Below are 20390 nucleotides of genomic sequence, written 5' to 3'. Positions count from 1 at the left end.
CTCTTTTCTACTTTTTGTTTCTGAATTATTTTTTTTCTGATTCTTTCCCCCCATTTTCCATTTATTGAGGAGTTGGAGGGATGGGAAAGATGTTCATGATCATTTGAGTTAATAGTGTATCAGTGAGTTTTGATATGTTTGTAAGACTTAATACAGTGACCTCAATTTTATTTTGATGTTTTTCTTTTTGAAGTTAACAGTTGCAGGATTTGCAGAACACTAACTTTCAGTTTATTGACTTTAAGGATAAAATGTGCCTATATTGAAATGCAGAAGCTGTTTCTTTGGCCATTGCCTCCTTATTGTTCTCCCTTACAACCTTAGAGTAGATTAATAGTGCTGAATACTGTATTCTTAAGTTAGGACCACAGACTAGAATACACAGAAATAGGCTACTGGTTGGACTACGGGAGTACCTTTCATTTTTAGTTGTGCTAGAAAACTATGAGAGTTTATTTTTCTTCTCCCCATACTTAAGGAATGATGAATGGCTTTCAGTCATTACAATGTTAGTTATCCTGAATGAGGAATAGATACAGTAAATAATGATTCTAAAATAACTTCAATTGTAGGACTTGATGATAGTATGTATTTGATACATTCTGCTAGGGAATAGTACATTTGTTATTCCTGCCAAATCATTTAGGCTCTAAAACTTCCAGCCAGGCCTTCAAAGCTAATCCCAGTCTACCACATGGCCAGTCTTTTGTCTCTGTTCTTAATTTTTCCAAAATTTCTTTTTCCATCATTAGACATTTGCTTCATCTTTATTATTTTGTTTCCTACATCTGAAGCTGTACAAGAGTTATATGGACATATAAGAAACTCCTAACCCCTTTTGGCTTTTTGAAATACTACTTACTCCATATTCATATGAGTTATTTAAGTATGCATAGCTATGCCGCCAGAGCCAATACACTCCCATCTTGGGTGGGGAACACGGTTCAGGTGAGATGGCTCATCTGTAGAAACATTTTGTTGTTATTCTCTTTTTAAACTACCTGACTGTTGTCTTTCTGGTGTTGTAGAGCAGATCCATCCTTAGTATGCTGTTCTTGTTATGGACATAAAAGTATTTTTTTTCTGAGGGTTCATTTTAAAATATGTTAAATGCATTTCTTCCATCTTGGTGATTAGATTTGATCATTTGCATTTGGATTAATAATGATAATAGCTACTACTTTTCACTTTGCCTCTTTTGACTAATTACAATACTAATTAATTTACTTCCTTTCTTCATTTTGCTGTAATGCACTTGGACTGCACAGATCCTTTCTCTGCTACTGTAGATGCTGTTGATGATGCCATTCCAAGCTTAAATCCTTTCCTCACAAAAAGTAGTGGTGATGTTCACCTTCCTATCTCTTCAGATGTATCCACTTTTACTACTAGGACACCTACTCATGAAATGTTTGTTGGTAAAGTACCATTTAACCTTTCTTTCCAATTAATGTTTATACTGCCTAAGTATTTTTTAACGTATCCATTATTTTTAAAGCACTGCAATAATTACTTTGGATTTTAATAACAAACTTTAAAATAAACTAGCAATAGTGTAGTGAGGTTTTTTTTACACTAGTATCCCTGATTTTATTTGATGCAAGTTTTCAGGAAGGAAAATTTCCTTTGAAACTGAGTTTGGTTTTGTTCTCTGTCATACTGTAGCATCACATGCTACATCCTGCTCATTAGTTCAGAGTTGGTTACTAGAGTTGGTTGAAGAGCGCCGTCTCTTGAACTTACATGTTTATGTGTGCTTATATTTTTCCCTTTCTGTTTGAGAGAGAGGGTGATTATGACCCTTAGTAGCTTTCTTAATCTTTTTCCCCTTTTTAATTTCAAATAATGGTATAATTTTATATTGTCTAAAACCTGTACATACCCTGTGTCTAATCTTAAGGGTCTCACTTCATTGTTAGCCTGGAGGTAAATGAAAAATAGGAAATGAAAAGCAACTTGACTGAATAGCTTTAATTGTGATATAAAAATCTTTTGAAGAAAGCAAAATTTCATTCCAAAGTTATACTAGGAAGAATACATTTTTAAATATATGCTAAACTGAAATAAATGTTTTTGAATCCTGCTAAAATGATGCTAACACCCCTTAAAAGATGATGAACATGCTTTTATTTAGTTCAGAGATACAGCCAGCGTAAGGTGACACAAATGTAAGTCTTTGATTGAAGCATCATGCATAAAGTCATCTGTGTACCCTAGATAGAGCAGGTGGCCACATTCTGAATATTGTGTTAGCTATATCTGAGAGAGAAGAGGGGAAAGTGACTGGAAAGCAGTAGTTGGACATTTGAGAAAGTTTCACGGCAGGTGCTCTAATTACATAATTAGTCTAATCGTTCTAAAGTGTAATATTTGGTGGCTGTAATTCCTTTATTATATTGTAATACATTTAAAAATTAGATTAAAAGCAGTTGAAACTAAATTATACATTTTGTTACTCTTAGAAATATGTCAGATGATACCTTTTTGCTTGGTAATAAGCGGTAGCAAGAGTTATCTTCGGAGTGTTCTGTTGATAGTCTTTTACAGGTTGTATCTTTTCTTCATATTTACTGACTCTGCATGGTATGTATTTAGTAAATATGACTGTATCTTTTTTAGTCTGTTCCCTTAGTTTGAGAATATGAAGCAGATATGACTTTGATTTGTGCTCTGTATTTCCATCTTTTAAGTCAGAGCAGTGCATGGGCTTCAAGATGTCACATCTGTGTCCCCTGAAGACACAGGGGACTTAACTTACTGTTAAACACTTTATCTTTGTATTGTTACAGAGTATTGTTAAATACTCTTTCTTTCTAAAACTTATTGTTAAATACTTTTTTTTTTTCTGAAAGTGCAGAAGAGGAGATTAAAACCCACTGATATCAACCAATTAGGCAATAATCTAGAGTAGGGGTCAGCAAACTTTCTCTTAAAAGGTTGTTAGATTGTAAATATTTTCGGCTTGTGAGCCACACAGTCTTTTTCACAGCTACTGAACCTTGACATAGCATGAAACAGCTATAAACAAGACACAAACGCATGAGCTTGGCTGTGTTCCAGTAAAACTTTATTTACAAAGACAAGCAGCTATAGTTTGTTGATGCCTGTCATAGAAGAGGCCTTTTAGTAAGTCTTTCAGTGGAAGTTGAAAGTTCCTAAGAAGTAGAGTTGTGTATCCAGCAGTTTCTTACTCAGTAGTAAGAGCATGAAAGGACCACCCAAGGTGTGTCATTCCTTATACTGCATCATCTAATTAGCCACTAGCCACATGTCATCCTTTAAGGCTTGATTTATTAAAATTAAGTGTTAAGTTGCAATTAACATTTTTCTTTCTCACTTGTACTAGCCACAGTTCCACTCTTCAGTGGCACAGTGGCTACCGTAATGTACCGTATGCACATATCTGCATAGTGTGCAGATTTATAAAGCATTTCTGTTACTAGAAAGCTCTGTTGGATCATGCTGCTCTAGAATAGTGATCAGGAAACTTAGTAATAAATACTGTAGGCTTTTATATGATGCATAAAATCTCTGAGTCATCATCTTTTCTTTTTTTTTTAAACCCTTTCAACATGTAAAAACCATTTTTAGCTCTCATGCCATATAAAAATAGGCCACAGGCTGTAGTTTGCCAACTCCTGCTCTATAGAGTTAAGCATGACCAGAAAAAATCAGAGAGCTAGATATGTAGCTACCTTCCAGATCTTTCAGAGGAGGACCTTGACTTGATATAGTTCTCAGTGTAGTTTGTGGCTTGCCCTCATTACAGCCCTAAGGATACTGGGATGTGTAAGTCAGGCGAGTGGGTCGTGGTCCTAGCCATGCCATGTTTGTGACTGTTGAGGCCTCCTTCCTCATCTGCAGAAGAAGACATTAGAAGACATGTTAGTATTGGCTAACAAGCCAGCTGGTTCATGTTTTTTCATCTAAAGATATGAAATGTTGGTTATATTTTAAAATTTGTTGTGAATATTATTTATATATATGTTTTAAATATAGTACTCATAATGGAGCCTTAAGTGGTTATTTTTAGTAAGTTGTAAATTAAAGAACACCAAGGGCTTGGACTCCTCTGTTTTCTCTTTTGGTTTTGTTCCTGTTTTTGCTTTTAATTATTCCATTCCACTCTTAGCTGTTCCTCCTCACTTTCTCACTTTTCTCTCTTTTTCCTATCCTTTCTTTTCCTCCCTTATATGCCTTGTCAGATACTTTTTGTGGCACTCAAGCTTATCGTAATACTACCTTTATGTGCCATGAGCCTTCTACTGTAGCTGGTTTATTTGGAGGTAGGTAACAATAATCTCTAAAATTTATTAGTTTGTTTATGCAAGAGGTATTTCGTTTTGTTGTTTTCCTTAAAATGAGTTGGTAAGAAACAAAAACACTTGGTTTAATAAATAGTAGAGTTATTTTCTCAAAGAAGTATGAGGCCTGTTTATTACCTAACTACCACCAAAATCTTTAACAACCCAGCCAATTTTTCTCAGAGGTGTTTGGAATGCCTTTCTGTCCCCAACACTTGTTCATCTTGTACCTTTCAGTCAGCTTATTATTTTCCTCTTGAAATTGTTCCTACAGTGCAGTATTAATAAGTGTTAATCTATGAAGTGGCCAGTGACAGACTTTTCACTGGGTTTTGTGAAATGAAAGAGATAGGCAAATTCAGTTTTCATCAAGTTAACCTTAACTTGGTGAGCCTATTCGTCTTTTGCTGGGAATCCCTAAATCTTCTCTTTTGAAATGGTGATATTTTATAACTTTGCTTTAAGTCACTCTTAAAAATTAAAGGTTGACAGTCTAATCAGCTATTATAATTTATTAAGAATTTCCCTTTTACTTTTTTCCTCTACTAGTCAAAGCTGTTAAAATTTGAGGTACTAGCTCTGGATTACTTCGTATCTTTTCAACTCTTTTTATTTATTTATTTATTTATTTTTTACAAGAAATGCATTTTATTTTCATTTTAAAAAAATTAATTGCATCATGTAGGATTTAGTTCCCTGACCAGGGATCAAACCCTGGCCCCCTGCATTGGGAGTTCGGAGTGTTAAATGCTGTTCTACCCAGGCAGTAACGTCATAATTTCACAGATTGGTGCCCCTCGGGACCTCAGGAGACGGCTCCTCTCTTTACAGAAAGTAATGAAGTTGTTTTTGTATTATTGTGAAGGATAGGCTCATCTCTGAATATCAACAAAATTCTAGAAAGAATTTGAGACAGGATATCAGAGGAAAATAGAAATTTGATTTACTGTCCTAGTTACAAATTATTGTTCCCTTTGTTTTCTTATTAAATGATACCATAGCTCAGACATTGTTTCTAGGATTTAAAGAACACTGTAAGCTTCTTACACTGTAATGGTGTAGCATGGGGATGTAATTATAAAGCATGATAGATTTTTGTCTTTCTTGAGTAGATACATCTGTTCCTTTTGTAAGGAGCTTTGAGAAGAACTCGCAAGCCTGTGGTATATTTCTTAAACAGTTTGTATACTTCAGAGAACTGTTAAATCAGTATATGTAATTATATTTTGATAATGTTGTATTCTCATTGTATGGCCAGTGTCTGAGTTAAGAGTATTTTAAGGGCTAAATGACTATGGGGTAAGATCAAACTTGTACAATTAAAAATCTTTGCCTCTACAGAATATTGATACTCAGATGTAAAATGCTACTTTTTGAGTAGTATTATTGATGTATACCAGCTTGTGTGAATCACTGTTAATAAAAAGTCCTTTCTGGCTTCTCTGACTTTGAGGACCTTCTTGAACTTGTCACCAAATCTTGTCCTAATTTTTACCTTTTTCTTTAAGATCAGCCTTTTAGTACAGCATTATTATACTTCCTTAAATCCTGGTCATGTACATTAAGAGTTCAGTGTGAAATTCTTACAGATTGAAATTGCCTTTAGCAGAAAAATGGGACAGGAAGAAAGGGTCTATGTTTAGGGCTCAGAAGTTTAATTTCTCTCAAATATAGTTATTAATCTTCTAATACCAGATATTTAAAACTTTTTAACATTATGAATTTATAAAATTTAGAGATGGAAGAGAATTCCTTCCACAAGGAAGGAATTTATTATAGCCATTTATTCCACCCTTCCACAAGTGAAAGAATTCTTTCTTTGTGATCCTTGCTAGGCTGTTCTCTACTTGAATATAGACTCAGTGATTGAAAGCTCCTCAAGTCATGTGACAGCCCTAATAGGTCTAGATGGTTTTAATTCTTCTAGTTAGCCTATAGAAATTCAGAACCTCACTTCACAAAAATAAAACTTCACACAACTGAAAATCTTATATTTACCTCAGCATTACCTGGTTTCTATATAAACTAGATGTCTTGGCTGAATGCCACTAGCATCAGCATAACATTGACAGGAGAGAATAAATTTTCCCTTTATGTTCTTGTGTTTCAGTGTAGATAGTTAAATCAGTATATTTGATTATATATGTGGCAGCCCCACTTTGGGAAGTTCAACTTAGAAGATGGTTGAAAATAGTCCTTTTTTTTTAATATTCAAAAAACATCTGGACACAAGGGATTCATAAGGATTAGTGGGTTATAACTTTTAAGAATCCTCTTCCTTCACAAGTGAACTTAAACTGTATAGCTTTTGTTTAACCATTGAAGGAAGGAAGGTGAGAAATATGGAAGGTGAGTAGGCAGAGGGAGAAAGACTTTTCGGGATACTAAGTTATTCTTTTTTAACACCACAAAATTCTTATACCCAGGTGATCCTTTAAATTTTGGTTTCGTAGAAGATCCTAGAATTTTAGATGTGTTTGTTTTTTTTAAAGATCGTTAGCATAAAAATTTAAGGTAAAAAATAAGCAAAAATGTTATCTTGTAATGAAACAAACTAGTAATTCAACTTTACTTACTTTTTATTTCCTTAGTGAGATGATTTTGTTTTGGAAAATGTAATCACTACAAGGAGATGTGGTAGTCTAGGAAACATTTTGCTTGAAGGGTTGGCTTTGTGTTTTGTTGTGGGGATTCAGGGCTTTTTCCACTCTATTTTCATCATTGTTAGATATCTATAAATGTAGAGTTATTAAAGATTGAGCTGCTTCCATTTTGGTTTCTCTTAGGGTTCACTCCTTCTCCAGTTGCACAGCCACATCCTTCAGCTGGCCTTAATGTTGACTTTGAATCTGTGTTTGGAAATAAATCTACCAACATTACTGTAGATTCTGGGGGTAAGAAAAAATTACTTTATTACCTTTACTCTAGTGTTCTAGTTTAGAGTCTATGTAAGGACAGATGATGATACTTTTACCATGTGTAAATAGATGGAGTTAGGATAGCCAAAGAAGTGGGTCCTCCTCCCCCAGTGACTGGAAGAAAATTTCAAGCGACTATTAGCCTTTATTCTTTTTTTAGTGGCAGTTTTGAATCTGGGAAGATTCTGTTTCTCCCCGAGGTGTTAAGAGAGAGAAAAAAGAGATTTTCCTTAGATTAGAGTTCTCAATTACTAGTGACCATGTGTAGAATGCTCTGTTTTTTACTCACTATAATTTTTACTTTTACTGAAATAAAATTGGCTTTTTTGAAAACTAGGAAAGTATTACCTATGGTACCTTGACGTATTGAAATAGTATGTGTAGTGAATGGCTGAAATAATTAAATATCAGAGCTACGGGTGCAGGGCCTTTTTTTTTTTTTTTTTTTAATCATTTTGTAGTATGCTTGTTCATTTGTCTTAAGACAGCTTTATAGACCTATAGAGCTAGGTTTCCACTTAGTATCTTGTTAATTTGAAGTTTGTAAAAATTGAAATCCTATAAAGTTGACACTAAATTATGTTCTTAATCTTAGAGTGGTAAGTGTAGTAATTAAATTCAGACCATTTAAACATTGAGATACTCTTAATTTCATAATATACAGTTATTAATAGGTGTTTATACAAAAGTAAGAAGCAAGCTTATAAAGAGTATGTACGGACTAGGAATTCATGTTTTTCTGTGCACTGGTAGGTTTACAATGATTTTTGATGTATTTAACTTTTTCCTCTCGAGTTTGTCTTACTGGGAGGAAGGATAAAGGATATAGAAACCAGTTCATATTTTATAAGCCCCCATTTTTGGTGACTTTCTTTTTCAAATTCTCTAGTATTCCTAGGTTATGCTATTGAGTCGTTTGGTGGCTTGGTTGATTGGATTTGTTTTACCTTTTACCCTTCAGGAAAGAACCTTAAGGAATTTTATTTTTCAGCAATGTCCTAGTTTACTACATGATTCTATGCAATTAGAGTGTAGTTTAGCTATTTCTTAAGTTTAATTTAGGCGGTTTTTAGACAGAAGAAAAGAGATAAGCTAGTGGTTTATTTTCACTTGGTTCTAGTATACTGTTTTACATATGCCTTCCATTCTTCACTTTGAAGAGTATTAAAAAGTCTATGAAATACGGTTTCTTAAATGTTTTTTCAGAGATGTATTTTTTACCTATATTTCTTCAAGTGTGAGTGAGTCTTCAGAAGACTTTGTCAGCTGAGGGGGAGGATTAATTCCATCCTTCTCATCCCAGTTTTGGAATAAGAGTAGTTTACTTGAATGCTTCTTTCTTCATTCTCTGTAACTTTAATGTAATTTCGTTATGACGTGAGACAAATGAATTCTGCCAAAGTACATACAGCCGTCTCAATCAATTTACTTTGAAATGGTGGATTTCTCCTTTTTCCACTTAAGGGCATTTATTAGTGCCTATTTTCTTAGAGGATTTTTCCATTAAACAAACAAGGAGAAAAGGCAGAGACCTCCTTTAGAATGCTGTAGCTCTGTAAAGTTCCTTACAAAATCCTATTTCATCTGTTTGTAACTTTAAGGCTTTGATGAACTAGGTGGACTTCTCAAACCAACAGTGGCCTCTCAGAACCAGAGTCTTCCCGTTGCCAAACTCCCACCTAACAAGTTAGTATCTGATGACTTGGATTCATCCTTAGCCAACCTTGTGGGCAGTAAGTATTTTTTGAATTCTTGAATCTTCTTTACAATAAGTTGTTTTATAAAAATGAGTCTAGTTTTTAAATGCTTTCTTTTTCTCCTGTCCTAGATCTTGGCATTGGAAATGGAACCACTAAGAAGTGAGTGTTAAATTTGCATTTTTTCCCCCATGTGCCATCTAGAGGTTGGTTTGGCTTTTATCTCAAGAAAGTATGTGTATAAGTGTCATCTGCATCTTAAATGCTCTGTTCAATCTAAATTTATAGTAAAAAAACTTCATAATTACAGACATTTATATCTTACTTGTGTTTATTTAAAGTGATGTAAATTGGAGTCAGCCAGGTGAAAAGAAGCTAACTGGAGGATCTAACTGGCAACCAAAGGTTGCACCAACAACTGCGTGGAATGCTGCAACAATGGTGAGTTGGAAAATCTCATGATATACTAACATGAATAATTTGGGTGAATATGTACCATGAAAATGTGTTTAAAGCAGCGATAAAGCATAAGTGCAAAGGTCGTTACAAAATTTAAGAAATAAAAGTAATTTTTATTTCTTTCATTCAGCTTCTAAAGGAAGCTGGGTTGACACTATTTGCCAGGTACATTTTTGTAGCTAACGTTTACTTAAGAGTTATTTTGTGCCAGGCATCATTCTAAAATAATATGTGGTTTTGTTTTATGTAATCCTCAAATTAACCTTATATGGTAGTAACTATTATTATCCTATTTCACAGATAAGGAAATGGAAACAGGATTATTAAGTAATAATAAGCCCAAATAAAAGAGATGGGGTGGGTTTTTAGAACTCAGGCAGCATTACCTTAGAGGCTGTGCTCTTAATTATTATTCTCTATTGCTGGTTTCAAATCTGTTATTTATTTGTCTAACACTGAATCAGTTGCTAATTTCACACAGTGTTTCCCCTAAAAATGGCTCAGTGTTCACTAATTCAGTGTTCTGGTGACTTTAAGAACCTTCAGTTCAGTTCAGTTCAGTCACTCAGTCGTGTCCGACTCTTTGCGACCCCACGGACTGCAGCACGCCAGGCCTCCCTGTCCATCACCAACTCCTGGAGTTTACTCAGACTCATGTCCGTTGAGTCGGTGATACCATCCAACCATCTCATCCTCTGTCGTCCCCTTCTCCTCCCTTCAGTCTTTCCCAGCATCAGGGTCTTTTGAACCTTAAGTGCAGCAAATAAGGAGAATTGGCTATAAAAATTAGATGACAGTATTAACAAAGCTAGTTTCAGCTGTGTATGTATACACACTCACACATCTCACATAGATTATAATCTTAAATCCTAAATAAATTTATTCTAGTAGATATTTTATTTTGCAAAAGAGAAAAGGAGTTTCAGAGGTGTTAAGTTGACACCCCGCTAATTGGCACCTAAGTTGAAACTCTAGACCTGGCCAGCTGGCCCCAGAGCCAGAGCTTCTTCAAGTATTCCGCATTGTTCCCTAGTTCTCCATCCTCTGGTTATCTTCTTGTTAGAACTGGATGTATCTGGTACAGATTTTTCACTGCTTTGCACATGTCTGTGAAAAAAAGCTTCATAAGTATTGATTTGGGGATTACAAATAAATTTTAGTTTGTAGCAAATTTGCAAATATAGAATCTATGAATAGTGAAAATTAATTGTATGATAATTAATGTCTAAGAGATTCTCCAGGCAAGAATCCTAGAGAGGGTTGCCATTTCTTTCTCCAGAGGATCTTTGCAACCCAAAGATCAAACCTGGGTCTCCTGCATTGCAGGCAGATTCTTTACTGTCTGAGCTTCCAGGGAGGACCAATGAGTTAGCATCTAATACTAAAGAAGTTCTAATAGTTTTAATTACCATAAGGTATGGTTGTCCCTGAGTAGTTTTGTGGCTGTACCATACCCTTGGTTAGCTACTGTTTTACCGATCCAATATGTCTTCCTGGGTCAGAGAAAACCAATTTCTTTTTGTAGAAAAATTTGAAACATGCTTTCTTGCAAACTTGGGCTAATAAGCAGCATTTTGCATGTTCTGTCCTTCCTGTTCTTAGAGACCCTCATACCCTTGTTATAGCCACTTTTGTTATTAAATCTCCTCCAGAGCATTGTGCTGTTTTGCTGTTTTCCTTGGGTTAATTGTAAAAATTAAATATAGGGCTGAGCTAAAAATAGTGTGCTATTAAAGTTTTCCATGACATTATCTAGAGAGTTTTATTAATCTCAGTCTTCATTAGTGGAAAATAATACTAAAATTTAGCCACCTTTTAAAATCAGTACTTTTTCTCTGGGCTTCCCTGATGGCTCAGCAGTAAGAATCTACCTGCCAATGCAGGAGATAATGGGTTTGATCCCTGGGTCAGGAAGATTCCCCTGGAGAAGGAAATGGCAACCCACTTTTGCCTGGGAAATCTTGCCTGGGAAATCCCATGGACAGAGAAACCTGATGGGCTCTAAAGAGTTGGACATGACTTAGTGACTAAACAACAACTTTTTTCCTGGTAGTGGTCACTACCATCACCAGTAATAAAACCTTACATTTTAAATAGTTTACATTTTACACACACACACTCACACACACTATCCTGACTCTATAATTAGTGCACTCTTGGGAGCAGCTGTTGTCCCAACTGTAGGGGTAAAGTGATTTTTTTTTTCCCCTCAAGTGGATAGCAGCTCAGAAGCAGATTTAAATTGAAATCCATCCCTTCTGACTCTGAATCCAATGTTTTTCCCACTGTAACACACCTCTAGGTGTGAATCATACATTGATATTACATATGAACCATGATATAAATCTGAATGCTGATACAAAAATACAATGACTAGTTTCTTATTTTGTATTAAATTAGTATTAATCTATATGAAATAGTAGAAATTTGCAAATAACACTTGACCTTAGATTGACTGTTAGAATGTAATAGACATCTAACCATCTAGAATGTGCTGATAAGAAACCATATCTATGGTGCTGTGTTGTATATGGTAAGGTGCGTCATCTCTTGAGGAGTTGTGAAAATATTTGTATGTATGTATTTTATAGAGGTTCTTTTAATGACTAACATTTAGGGCTGGTGATGTGATTCACTACTTAGATAAACTGCTGCTTATGACATTTCTTTACATTTCTAACTTTTTTATTAATCTTTAAACACTGTCAAGGTTTTTAAACTTTTAAAAATTTAAAACAAATTTATTGATGTTTTATTAAAATATATAATGATGTTACATTACCAACTCTTTTAACTGCTTGCTGCTTTTTCTGTGGTATTCATTATACAATACATCCCTGTTTATGGTATGCACTGAACTTTACACTATTCGTACTACCGATAGGTTTTATATTTTAATGACACTTGAAATCATTAAACTCTTACGTAAGTAAGGGGATGATGCCAAAGACTAAATTTCCCTTATCAACCTTGATAGTGTTTTAGTGTAGATGTTCTTCCAGTAGATACTGGAAATACAAGGGATTCCAGGTAGTTAATGAACGTACATGTGAACTAAAATGCTCTCTGTGTATTTTCTGTTGTGTAAGTACTTGTTCTAATCCAGTGTTATTGCATTATGTAATTGTTCTCCCTGGGAAAAACAGAATGGCATGCATTTTCCACAATACGTAAGTGACCAAAAACTAGCCTTTTTTGCAATAAATTGGCATGCTATTAACCACTGCTGTAGCAGAATCTCATAACCTTCCAGCTATTACTTGTTTTCACATTCAAATTTTCAATGTGCCAAAAATTCTTCCTAGCATCTACTGATTTCATGGGTTTGTTGTAGAATTGATTCTGATGACGGTAGCATGGGAAATACAACTTTTTTTTCTTGCTTAATATTCTGCCATTTGCTGCCAGATGGCTGGGCGTCTGTGTTTGTATCTGTGCTTCCACTATGCACTTGATGACTTCTGAATGAAGGGAAATGGTGATTGTGGTAATGTTGGAAATCACAGTTGCATGAACTCTTACAGGCTTCTGCTGTACTTGGCAGTTTGTCTACTGCTCTTGCAGCTCTTGGTTCTTAAGTAGGGGGAGACCAATAAGTTCTACATGCTCACTCAAATACTAAACTTTTAACTATTCACTTTAGTTACGCATTTAGTTACGCTTCATTTAACTTCTCCATGTGTATGTTCAAATTGCCATATAATTTATTTTTTATGTTTTAGCAGTGTTATTGGTCTTTCACCTGTCTTCATCTTAAGTTTTTATTAAAAGATAACACATAGGGAATGTTGTTAAGACAGCAAATATATCTAAAATGATTTTTGCTGAGGTCGTATATTTCAAAGCATGAATTGAAGTGGGAAGAGGAAGGACCTTAAACATCTTATGGTAGATCGTTCTTTTATACATTTAAGCATAAACAGACTTGAAAATGTATTACTCTTCTGAATTTGTGCTTTGCAGAAGATATTTTAAATAATTAACAGAATAAATTGGAATACTAATAAGTATACTCTACATACAAACTTGAGTCATACTCCATAGTGGTTTGAAATCTTTGGGCTTATTTGAAAGAAGTGAATGAGGTCCTTAGAAACTAGTCTTTTGGAAGATCAGATTGTTCCTTGATTTGAAATCTTTAAGCTTTATCTTTGCTGCAGAAGTGAAGCACCTAGGAACATTGACTGTGCTGCTTTTTCTGGGCAGACATCTTTATGGGAGAGACAGACGTTATGTTGCAGGATTTGAGTATTTCTAAAAATCTGAATATTTTTAATGCTGTAAAAGCACATTGAAATCTTAGATTACTGTTGCATCTAAGTTTAAATGGTATTTTTTCTTTCTAATAATTCTGCTTTTCTGCTAATTTTAAGACACCTTTTGTCATTGAGCTTGACACAGTTATTAACAAACACAAATATCACCTTTAATCACAGCTGTCTTAGCAATTCTTTTTAGCTATTAATTACCTGGACTCCATTGACATATGTGAGTTACACTTGCTTGTTTGTCTTTTCTCTCACCATGTCAGGCCCCCCCTGTAATGGCCTATCCTGCTACTACACCAACAGGCATGATAGGATATGGAATCGTAAGTATTTTTCCCAACACAGCTTTTTGAAAATCGGTTGACCTGCATTTAACATGTATTTATTTCCAAATTTAACTGAAAAAAGAGTGCCACATATATCCTTAGTAACTAGCACAGAACCTTGTGCCACAGCATAGGTTTCATAAGTATTTCTAGAACATTTATTATACAACAAATATCATTTATTAATGGTTACTGTATTACTTGACTTATTTTTCCTCTCATAAGTTTTGTTAGTCAACTATTCTTCATTGTGAACTCATTTAAACATTAATGTTAACTCCAAGTCTCTGTTGCTTTGACCTTATATTAATACCAGTGAGGTCTTATAACCTTAATACTACTATAGTGGATGTGGGGAGTTGATATTTCTTGCATTGTGTAGGGAGTAAATTTAGTTTAGTGAAGGCCAGAGAAATTTTCCTATGACATGATTGGTATAGTGCAGAAACAGTGTTTAAACTTTTAAGCTGCCCACAACCCGCATTATAAACTGCTCTACTCTCCCAGCTTTCTTAATGTACAGACTCAAATAAGAGATGAAGGTGTAGTAGCTTCAGCCCACTACACATTCTGGGAAACTTGCTGGTGGGAGGCGGTGTTCATCCATCGGTATTGCTGCTGAGGCTACTTGTGCTACTTTTTTATTTACGTCTTAGTGAAAGTAGCTCTTTCCCTGCATATGAAAAAGTTTCATAAAAGCTTTTGGATTAGTAGTCATTACATAAAAAGGGTGTCTACACAGAAAACTCATAAAGTGAATCACTGAAAATAGGAGTCATCTTAAAAAGTTAAATAGAACTTGCAGAAAGATGAGATTTTAGAACATTGCATTTTAACCAAAATAATATGATGGTCTGTGTGTACTCTGTTCTGTCATTTATGTTAATTTTATATCGTGGAATGGTAATTTTTAAAAAGATGGTTGTTTGAGATTTATTTTTAATTATTTAAGAATGAACTAACATCTGTGTGTGTAATTTAAGCCTCTTCTTGGTTTTCTCTAAAAATGTGTAAAATAAAATGAAAGAACTGTTGAAGGTAAACTTCTTCAAAGAATCAACTATTTTCCCTTGTGCTTACTTGCATTATGGTATAAGAACTGGATTTGATGAACAAAGGCAATTTACTTTGAAATGTCTTACCCATTTTATAGTTTTAAGTTTCCCTATGTTTAAAGATGACAAATTTGGAAAATTTTTTTGGTCTAAATTATTTTGTCTGTTTATTGTAGTTTGAATTTTGCAAGTCATATAGAAAAAGTTGAGTTTTTTGGTAAACTGTATAAAATAAGCACATGAAAGATTTTCCATACAAAAAAAATTCTCTTAAAATTTTTAGCTGTCAGTCTTATTTGCATTTATAGACATTTACCCTTTGAATTAATTCAGATGTACTAGTACATCATTATCATCCTTCTTGTTTACTTACTTATAATAAGGAAAATGTAAGTCAGCATCCTTTAACTTGAGAATTTTTGTTTTTCGTCTTCTTAGCCTCCTCAAATGGGAAGTGTACCTGTAATGACACAACCAAGCTTAATATACAGCCAACCTGTCATGAGACCACCAAACCCTTTTGGCCCTGTATCAGGAGCACAGGTACTAATTAACATGCTGCACATAACTTATACTGTGCTTGATGTGGAAGAAATATAATACAAAAAATCCTTTTATGCAGCTCAAAAAAACAAGTTGTTAGCATTTTTTCCCTTCATGGAGGATGATACTTTCTTCGTGTATCTTTCTCATGTTAGAGCTTTTAGGTATGTCGACTATTTGGAAAGAAAGGATAAGCAGATTACAAATAGGTAAAGATGGAAAAGTCTTGATAACTTATAGTTGGTGGGGCCAGTTAAGAAACCTTCTTTCTGATAACAGTTCTGATGTGCGCTCTTCTCTGTTGGCCTTAGAAACCTTGAGCTCAGAACTCAGTTCTTGGCTTGAATGCCACAGTGAAGTGTTGCCGTTGAGATACCTGTGAAACTTGACAAGTCTCCAAAAGTTGCAAATGCTATTTTTTCATTAGATAACTTTCTCCTGCTGAAGATCATATTTAAAAACAGATACCCCTCTCCCCACAAAAGAGCAAAAAAGCTTGAAATGCCACCCTGACCTGATTTCTTCACAGGAAGGACTTTTCTCTTCAGATGTTTCTAAGGCCTTCTTCAGTTCATGAAAATTCACCTGGATATTCACTTTCTTTTTCATCTCACTGTTGTTAGCATCAGGGAAATCTGGATTTTTTTTTGAAAAACGCTTCTCTCATTATGGTTAGGAGAGGAGAGAAGTTTCTTTGTTGTTTACCTCTCTGATGACATCCTGTGGGATGAGACCTTTGTAAAGAGATAGGTTGGCTTATCCCTCTCTATGACCCTGCTCATATCGTTTAACAGTTGGGAAGTACTGACATGTGATTGTAAAAGTCACCCCCTTTCGTGGCTTCCAGTGCCAACTGATTGGTTCTTTTATATGTTTAATGCTGTTTGAAAGCATTCATGAGCATGTTTGTTGATGGACTTATTATTCCTTCTCTACTTGAATGCAGGTAGTTTTACACTTGCCAGTGTATGCAGTGTTACATTGCAAAAATTAGTTTGTATTGATCCAGTTAAGTTAGTCTATATGTATCTCATAGACCAGTGAAGCAGAAGAGACCGTTTCATTTTTCAGCCTTTTTGAGTATTGAACTCATTTAATAAATTGATGTCTTGGGCAGTGCCAGTGACTGGAAGTGGATAGTGAATTTAATTCTGATTGAGTGGTAAAATCTATGTTCTCTGAATTTCATGTATTTCCCCAGATGCCTCTTTTGTTCCCATTTGTCCATGTTAAAGTGCCCTATTCTTCCTGCTCCTCAAACAGTTAAGTATTTATAATGAAGTTAGTTGGCAGATGAGGTAATTGATGCAGTTATCTTTCTTATGCATTTGTTTTTATAAATTAGATTATGGATATTTATATTTTCTTTCTTTTCCATCTTTTACCAGCAGCAGTTCTGAATTTGGCTGAATACTGTTAAAGAAATGTATAGATTTTGATAACATTAAGCTGTTGATAATTTCCTTAACTTTTGATGTAGATCCTTTCTTTAGTTTATATGTCTTCCTATTTTTCTTTTTTTTTTTTAGTTTTTTCTTTGTTACCCACATTTTTAACTTCAGGTACATGTAGTTTATTTTTAAAAATTGCTTTGGGTTTTTACGGTTACAAGACCAAGTGATAAAGAACTTAAATGTATTTAGAGGAAAAAAAAAACAACTATATTTTGGGGCTATAAATATACTGGTAACCACTAACCACCTAATTTTCCCTGATGCATAGCTGAAACCCTGCACCTAGTGTGGGTCTTGTCTTGTAAGCTCCTATCTCAGAAACAGAATATACTGTTACTAAGCTTGGGTGCTACCTAACAGTTTGCAAACACTTTCACATGCATTACCTCATTCTCAAACTAATGTTTAAGGTAGATGGGCCTCCTATCACTAGTGTCACCATTCTTTATTTTTTAAAAGTTGAGATTTGGAAAGGTTCTTCAACTAAACTAAACAAATGGTGAAATGCTACTTAGCTCCTTCCTGGTCCAGTGCTCATTTGTGCCACAGTACCTCTCTACTGCTGCTGCTCAGCCCATGTGGCCACTACGCCACTACTGTCTTCCTGTGCCCATAGTGAACCACTCTGCTAATTCCTGGGTTTCCTGTTGGATTATAAACTATATTTATGTATCTAAGATATAACTGTAGTTGTCAAGAGCATCCTATACAGTTTTGGATGATATTTTTAACCTTGAAACATTGTGCCATGAGGGTTTTTGGTGTGTGTTTTTAATAGTTTAAAACAAATCTTAGTAAAAGAGAATCTACCTTAAAAAAAATTGCTAGCCCCCTGGCATCAGTTCTTAACACAGGTTTTATATCTTGTTTCCTTTTGAAATCCATGTTAACTGTCACCAAAACACCAAAACAGTGCAAGAATTTCCAAGTATATAAATGAAATAGTGATAGAACTGCCCTTTTCTAATTACTTTCTCCCAGAAGAGAATGAGAACATTTGGAAACAAGCTTCTAGTTGAAAAATCAAATTTGAAGTCAGTAGGTAATTTTAAATATTACTGGTTGAGAAAAGCAAATGAAGAAGGCAAATTGATGATGAGGAAAAGAAGATTGGGTGGCAGTGAAGTGGTTCAAAGAGGCTTTGGACTTCTCCTTACAGAGTTATTTGAACCAGCTGAAAGTCAGAATCTTAAATGTTACAGTGTTGCTCTTGATTCCTTTCCCCTCTTTGTTTTCCATATATCTTAGGACAGTGTCCCACTAATCATTCCTCTGCTCTTCTTAGCCCCTCCCTTTTTGCAGTCTATAATCCTTGACCCAGATGGGAACCTTTCTTGCCTTCCTAGTTTAATCCATGTGTAGATACTGGAGTAAACTTCTGTAGGCAGTATTTGTAGCATCTTATCTCCAGACTCAAAAATCTAAGGAGATGAATCTGATATAACTGAACATGTAAGATACAGCCTCAGCTTTTCTTTTGTCTTAAGAACTACCTCACAGAATTTCCCTCTTTGAAATAATAATGAGTAAGTAGAACATTCGTGTCCTTCCAGCTGCATGCATTCACAATTCTCGGTGATTATCCAGTGTTCTTCTGCTGTTTGTCTTTTCTAGAAGAACTTTCGTCTGTCATAAAGTGGATTTGCTCTTTACTCGTTCTAAGTTATCTCTCATCCCTTTTCCATTCTCCTGAGATTTGAAGTTCTTTTACCTATTCTGCATTATTCTTCTTTATAGAATTTGTCACTACTTAGCATCTGTCAGTTCGTCCATTTGTCTATTCATCGCTCCATCCATCCATATGACCTAGTGAGAGTTGCCTATATTAGACTGTAACCCTCACAGAGGCAAGCTTGTATAACTTTTATGTTCATGGTTCCTAAAATGGTGCCTGACTCATAACAGGCTTTGAACATTATTTGTCAAAGAAGGGAATTTGGTTGAAAACTTACCTTTTCCATTGTGTCACTTACTCTGTTTCTCATTGATGTATCTTTTTACTTACTTATAAACATTGTAGTAATTTATAGCAGTATGCAAAATTGGTTTAAATTCTTTGCTAAAGACTGTAAGCTAAAATGTTAGGTGACTAACCTGAGGAATGAAAATGCCTTTAATTTCATGATTGAATATTTTTAATCATTTAAGAATTAAACTATCTTTGGAGTAGGAAAGATTTTCTCAAGCTTTAGTTTTTAATAATTCTTAGCTAGTTTCTTCTGGTCCCATCACTTCGGGGCAAATAGATGGGGAGACAATGGAAACAGTGACAGATTTTTTTTTCTTCGGCTCTAAAATCACTGTGGATGGTGACTGCAGCCATGAAATTAAAAGACGCTTGCTCCTTGGAAGAAAAGCTATGACCAACCTAGACAACATATTAAAAAAGTAGAGACATTGCTTTGCCAACAAGGTTCATCTAGTCAAAGCTATGGGTTTTCTGATAGTCATGTATGGTTGTGAGAGCTAGACCATAAGGAAAGAAAGCTGAGTGCTAAAGGATTGATGCTTGTGAACTGTGTTGTTGGACAAGACTCTTGAGAGTCCCCTGAACTGCATGGAGATCAAACCAGTCCATCCTAAAGGAAATCAGTCCTAAATAGTCATTGGAAGGACTGATGCTGAAGCTGAAACTCCGATACTTTGGCCACCTGATGCGAAGTCCCAACTCATTGGAAAAGACCTTGATGTTGGGAAAGAGAGAAGACAGGACGAAAAGGGGACGGCAGAGGACAAGGTGGTTGGATGGCATCACTGACTCAATGGACGTGAGTTTGAGCAAGCTCCGGGAGATAGTAAAGGACAGGAAAGCCTGGCGTGCTGCAGTCTATGGGGTTGCAAAGAGTTGGACGTGACTGAGCAAATGAATAACAAAGCTAGTTTCTTTTATTAACTTTGGCCGTTCAGTGGTAGCAGTAAACAAAATAATTTTTCTTAATGTTTAATTTAAACCTTCTAGTTGTTCTCTCATTGCTTTGCTTTCTTTGTTTCAATAAAATTTCTTTGAGGCAAAGATGTCTCTTTATACAGTATAAAATAAATAATAGTTTATAAATACAAGCGAAATCCCATCAAAATAGAATCTTTTAATCAAATCCCAGTTCTCCTACTATTGTCAGAAGTCTTCCTATTTCTTGAAGTATTTCTTTTGGGAGCCATTACTTACTAAAGATGTAGCTTATAGCTCCTGCTCTCTTATCTACCATACTCTAATGTTCCTATAGACCTATATACTTACTCTGTTCTGTTCACATTTTGTGCTAATCTATATTTTTAAAAATATTTTCACACAGCTTAAAGATGTTCTGTTTCATGACTAATGTAGCTTTTTTTTTTCTTAATGCTCTACATGAGTGCATATTTCTG

The 20390-nt window shown here is 34.8% G+C and overlaps 1 protein-coding gene across 8 annotated transcripts in view; it reads left to right on the top strand.

The window, feature by feature from the left end:
- Positions 1 to 20390, top strand: part of PICALM (phosphatidylinositol binding clathrin assembly protein) — a 98496-nt gene that overhangs the window by 67123 nt on the left and 10983 nt on the right. Inside the window, exons 13-20 of one of the 8 annotated variants that reach the window (XM_068977145.1) lie at positions 1269 to 1418; positions 7091 to 7198; positions 8839 to 8955; positions 9051 to 9081; positions 9261 to 9360; positions 12525 to 12548; positions 13910 to 13969; positions 15466 to 15570. In XM_068977145.1, coding sequence (XP_068833246.1) covers positions 1269 to 1418; positions 7091 to 7198; positions 8839 to 8955; positions 9051 to 9081; positions 9261 to 9360; positions 12525 to 12548; positions 13910 to 13969; positions 15466 to 15570 — 695 coding nt within the window. Of the gene's footprint in view, positions 1 to 1268; positions 1419 to 7090; positions 7199 to 8823; positions 8956 to 9050; positions 9082 to 9260; positions 9361 to 12524; positions 12549 to 13909; positions 13970 to 15465; positions 15571 to 20390 lie in introns of all 8 variants that reach the window. The other 7 variants (XM_068977144.1, XM_068977147.1, XM_068977146.1 and 4 more) reach the window with 7 other exon arrangements.

This window comes from Capricornis sumatraensis, chromosome 8 (genome assembly GCF_032405125.1).
Source record: "Capricornis sumatraensis isolate serow.1 chromosome 8, serow.2, whole genome shotgun sequence".
Lineage (NCBI taxonomy): Eukaryota > Metazoa > Chordata > Mammalia > Artiodactyla > Bovidae > Capricornis > Capricornis sumatraensis.
Note: the sequence above shows the minus strand (reverse complement) of the source record. Positions and strands in the feature narration are given on the sequence as shown.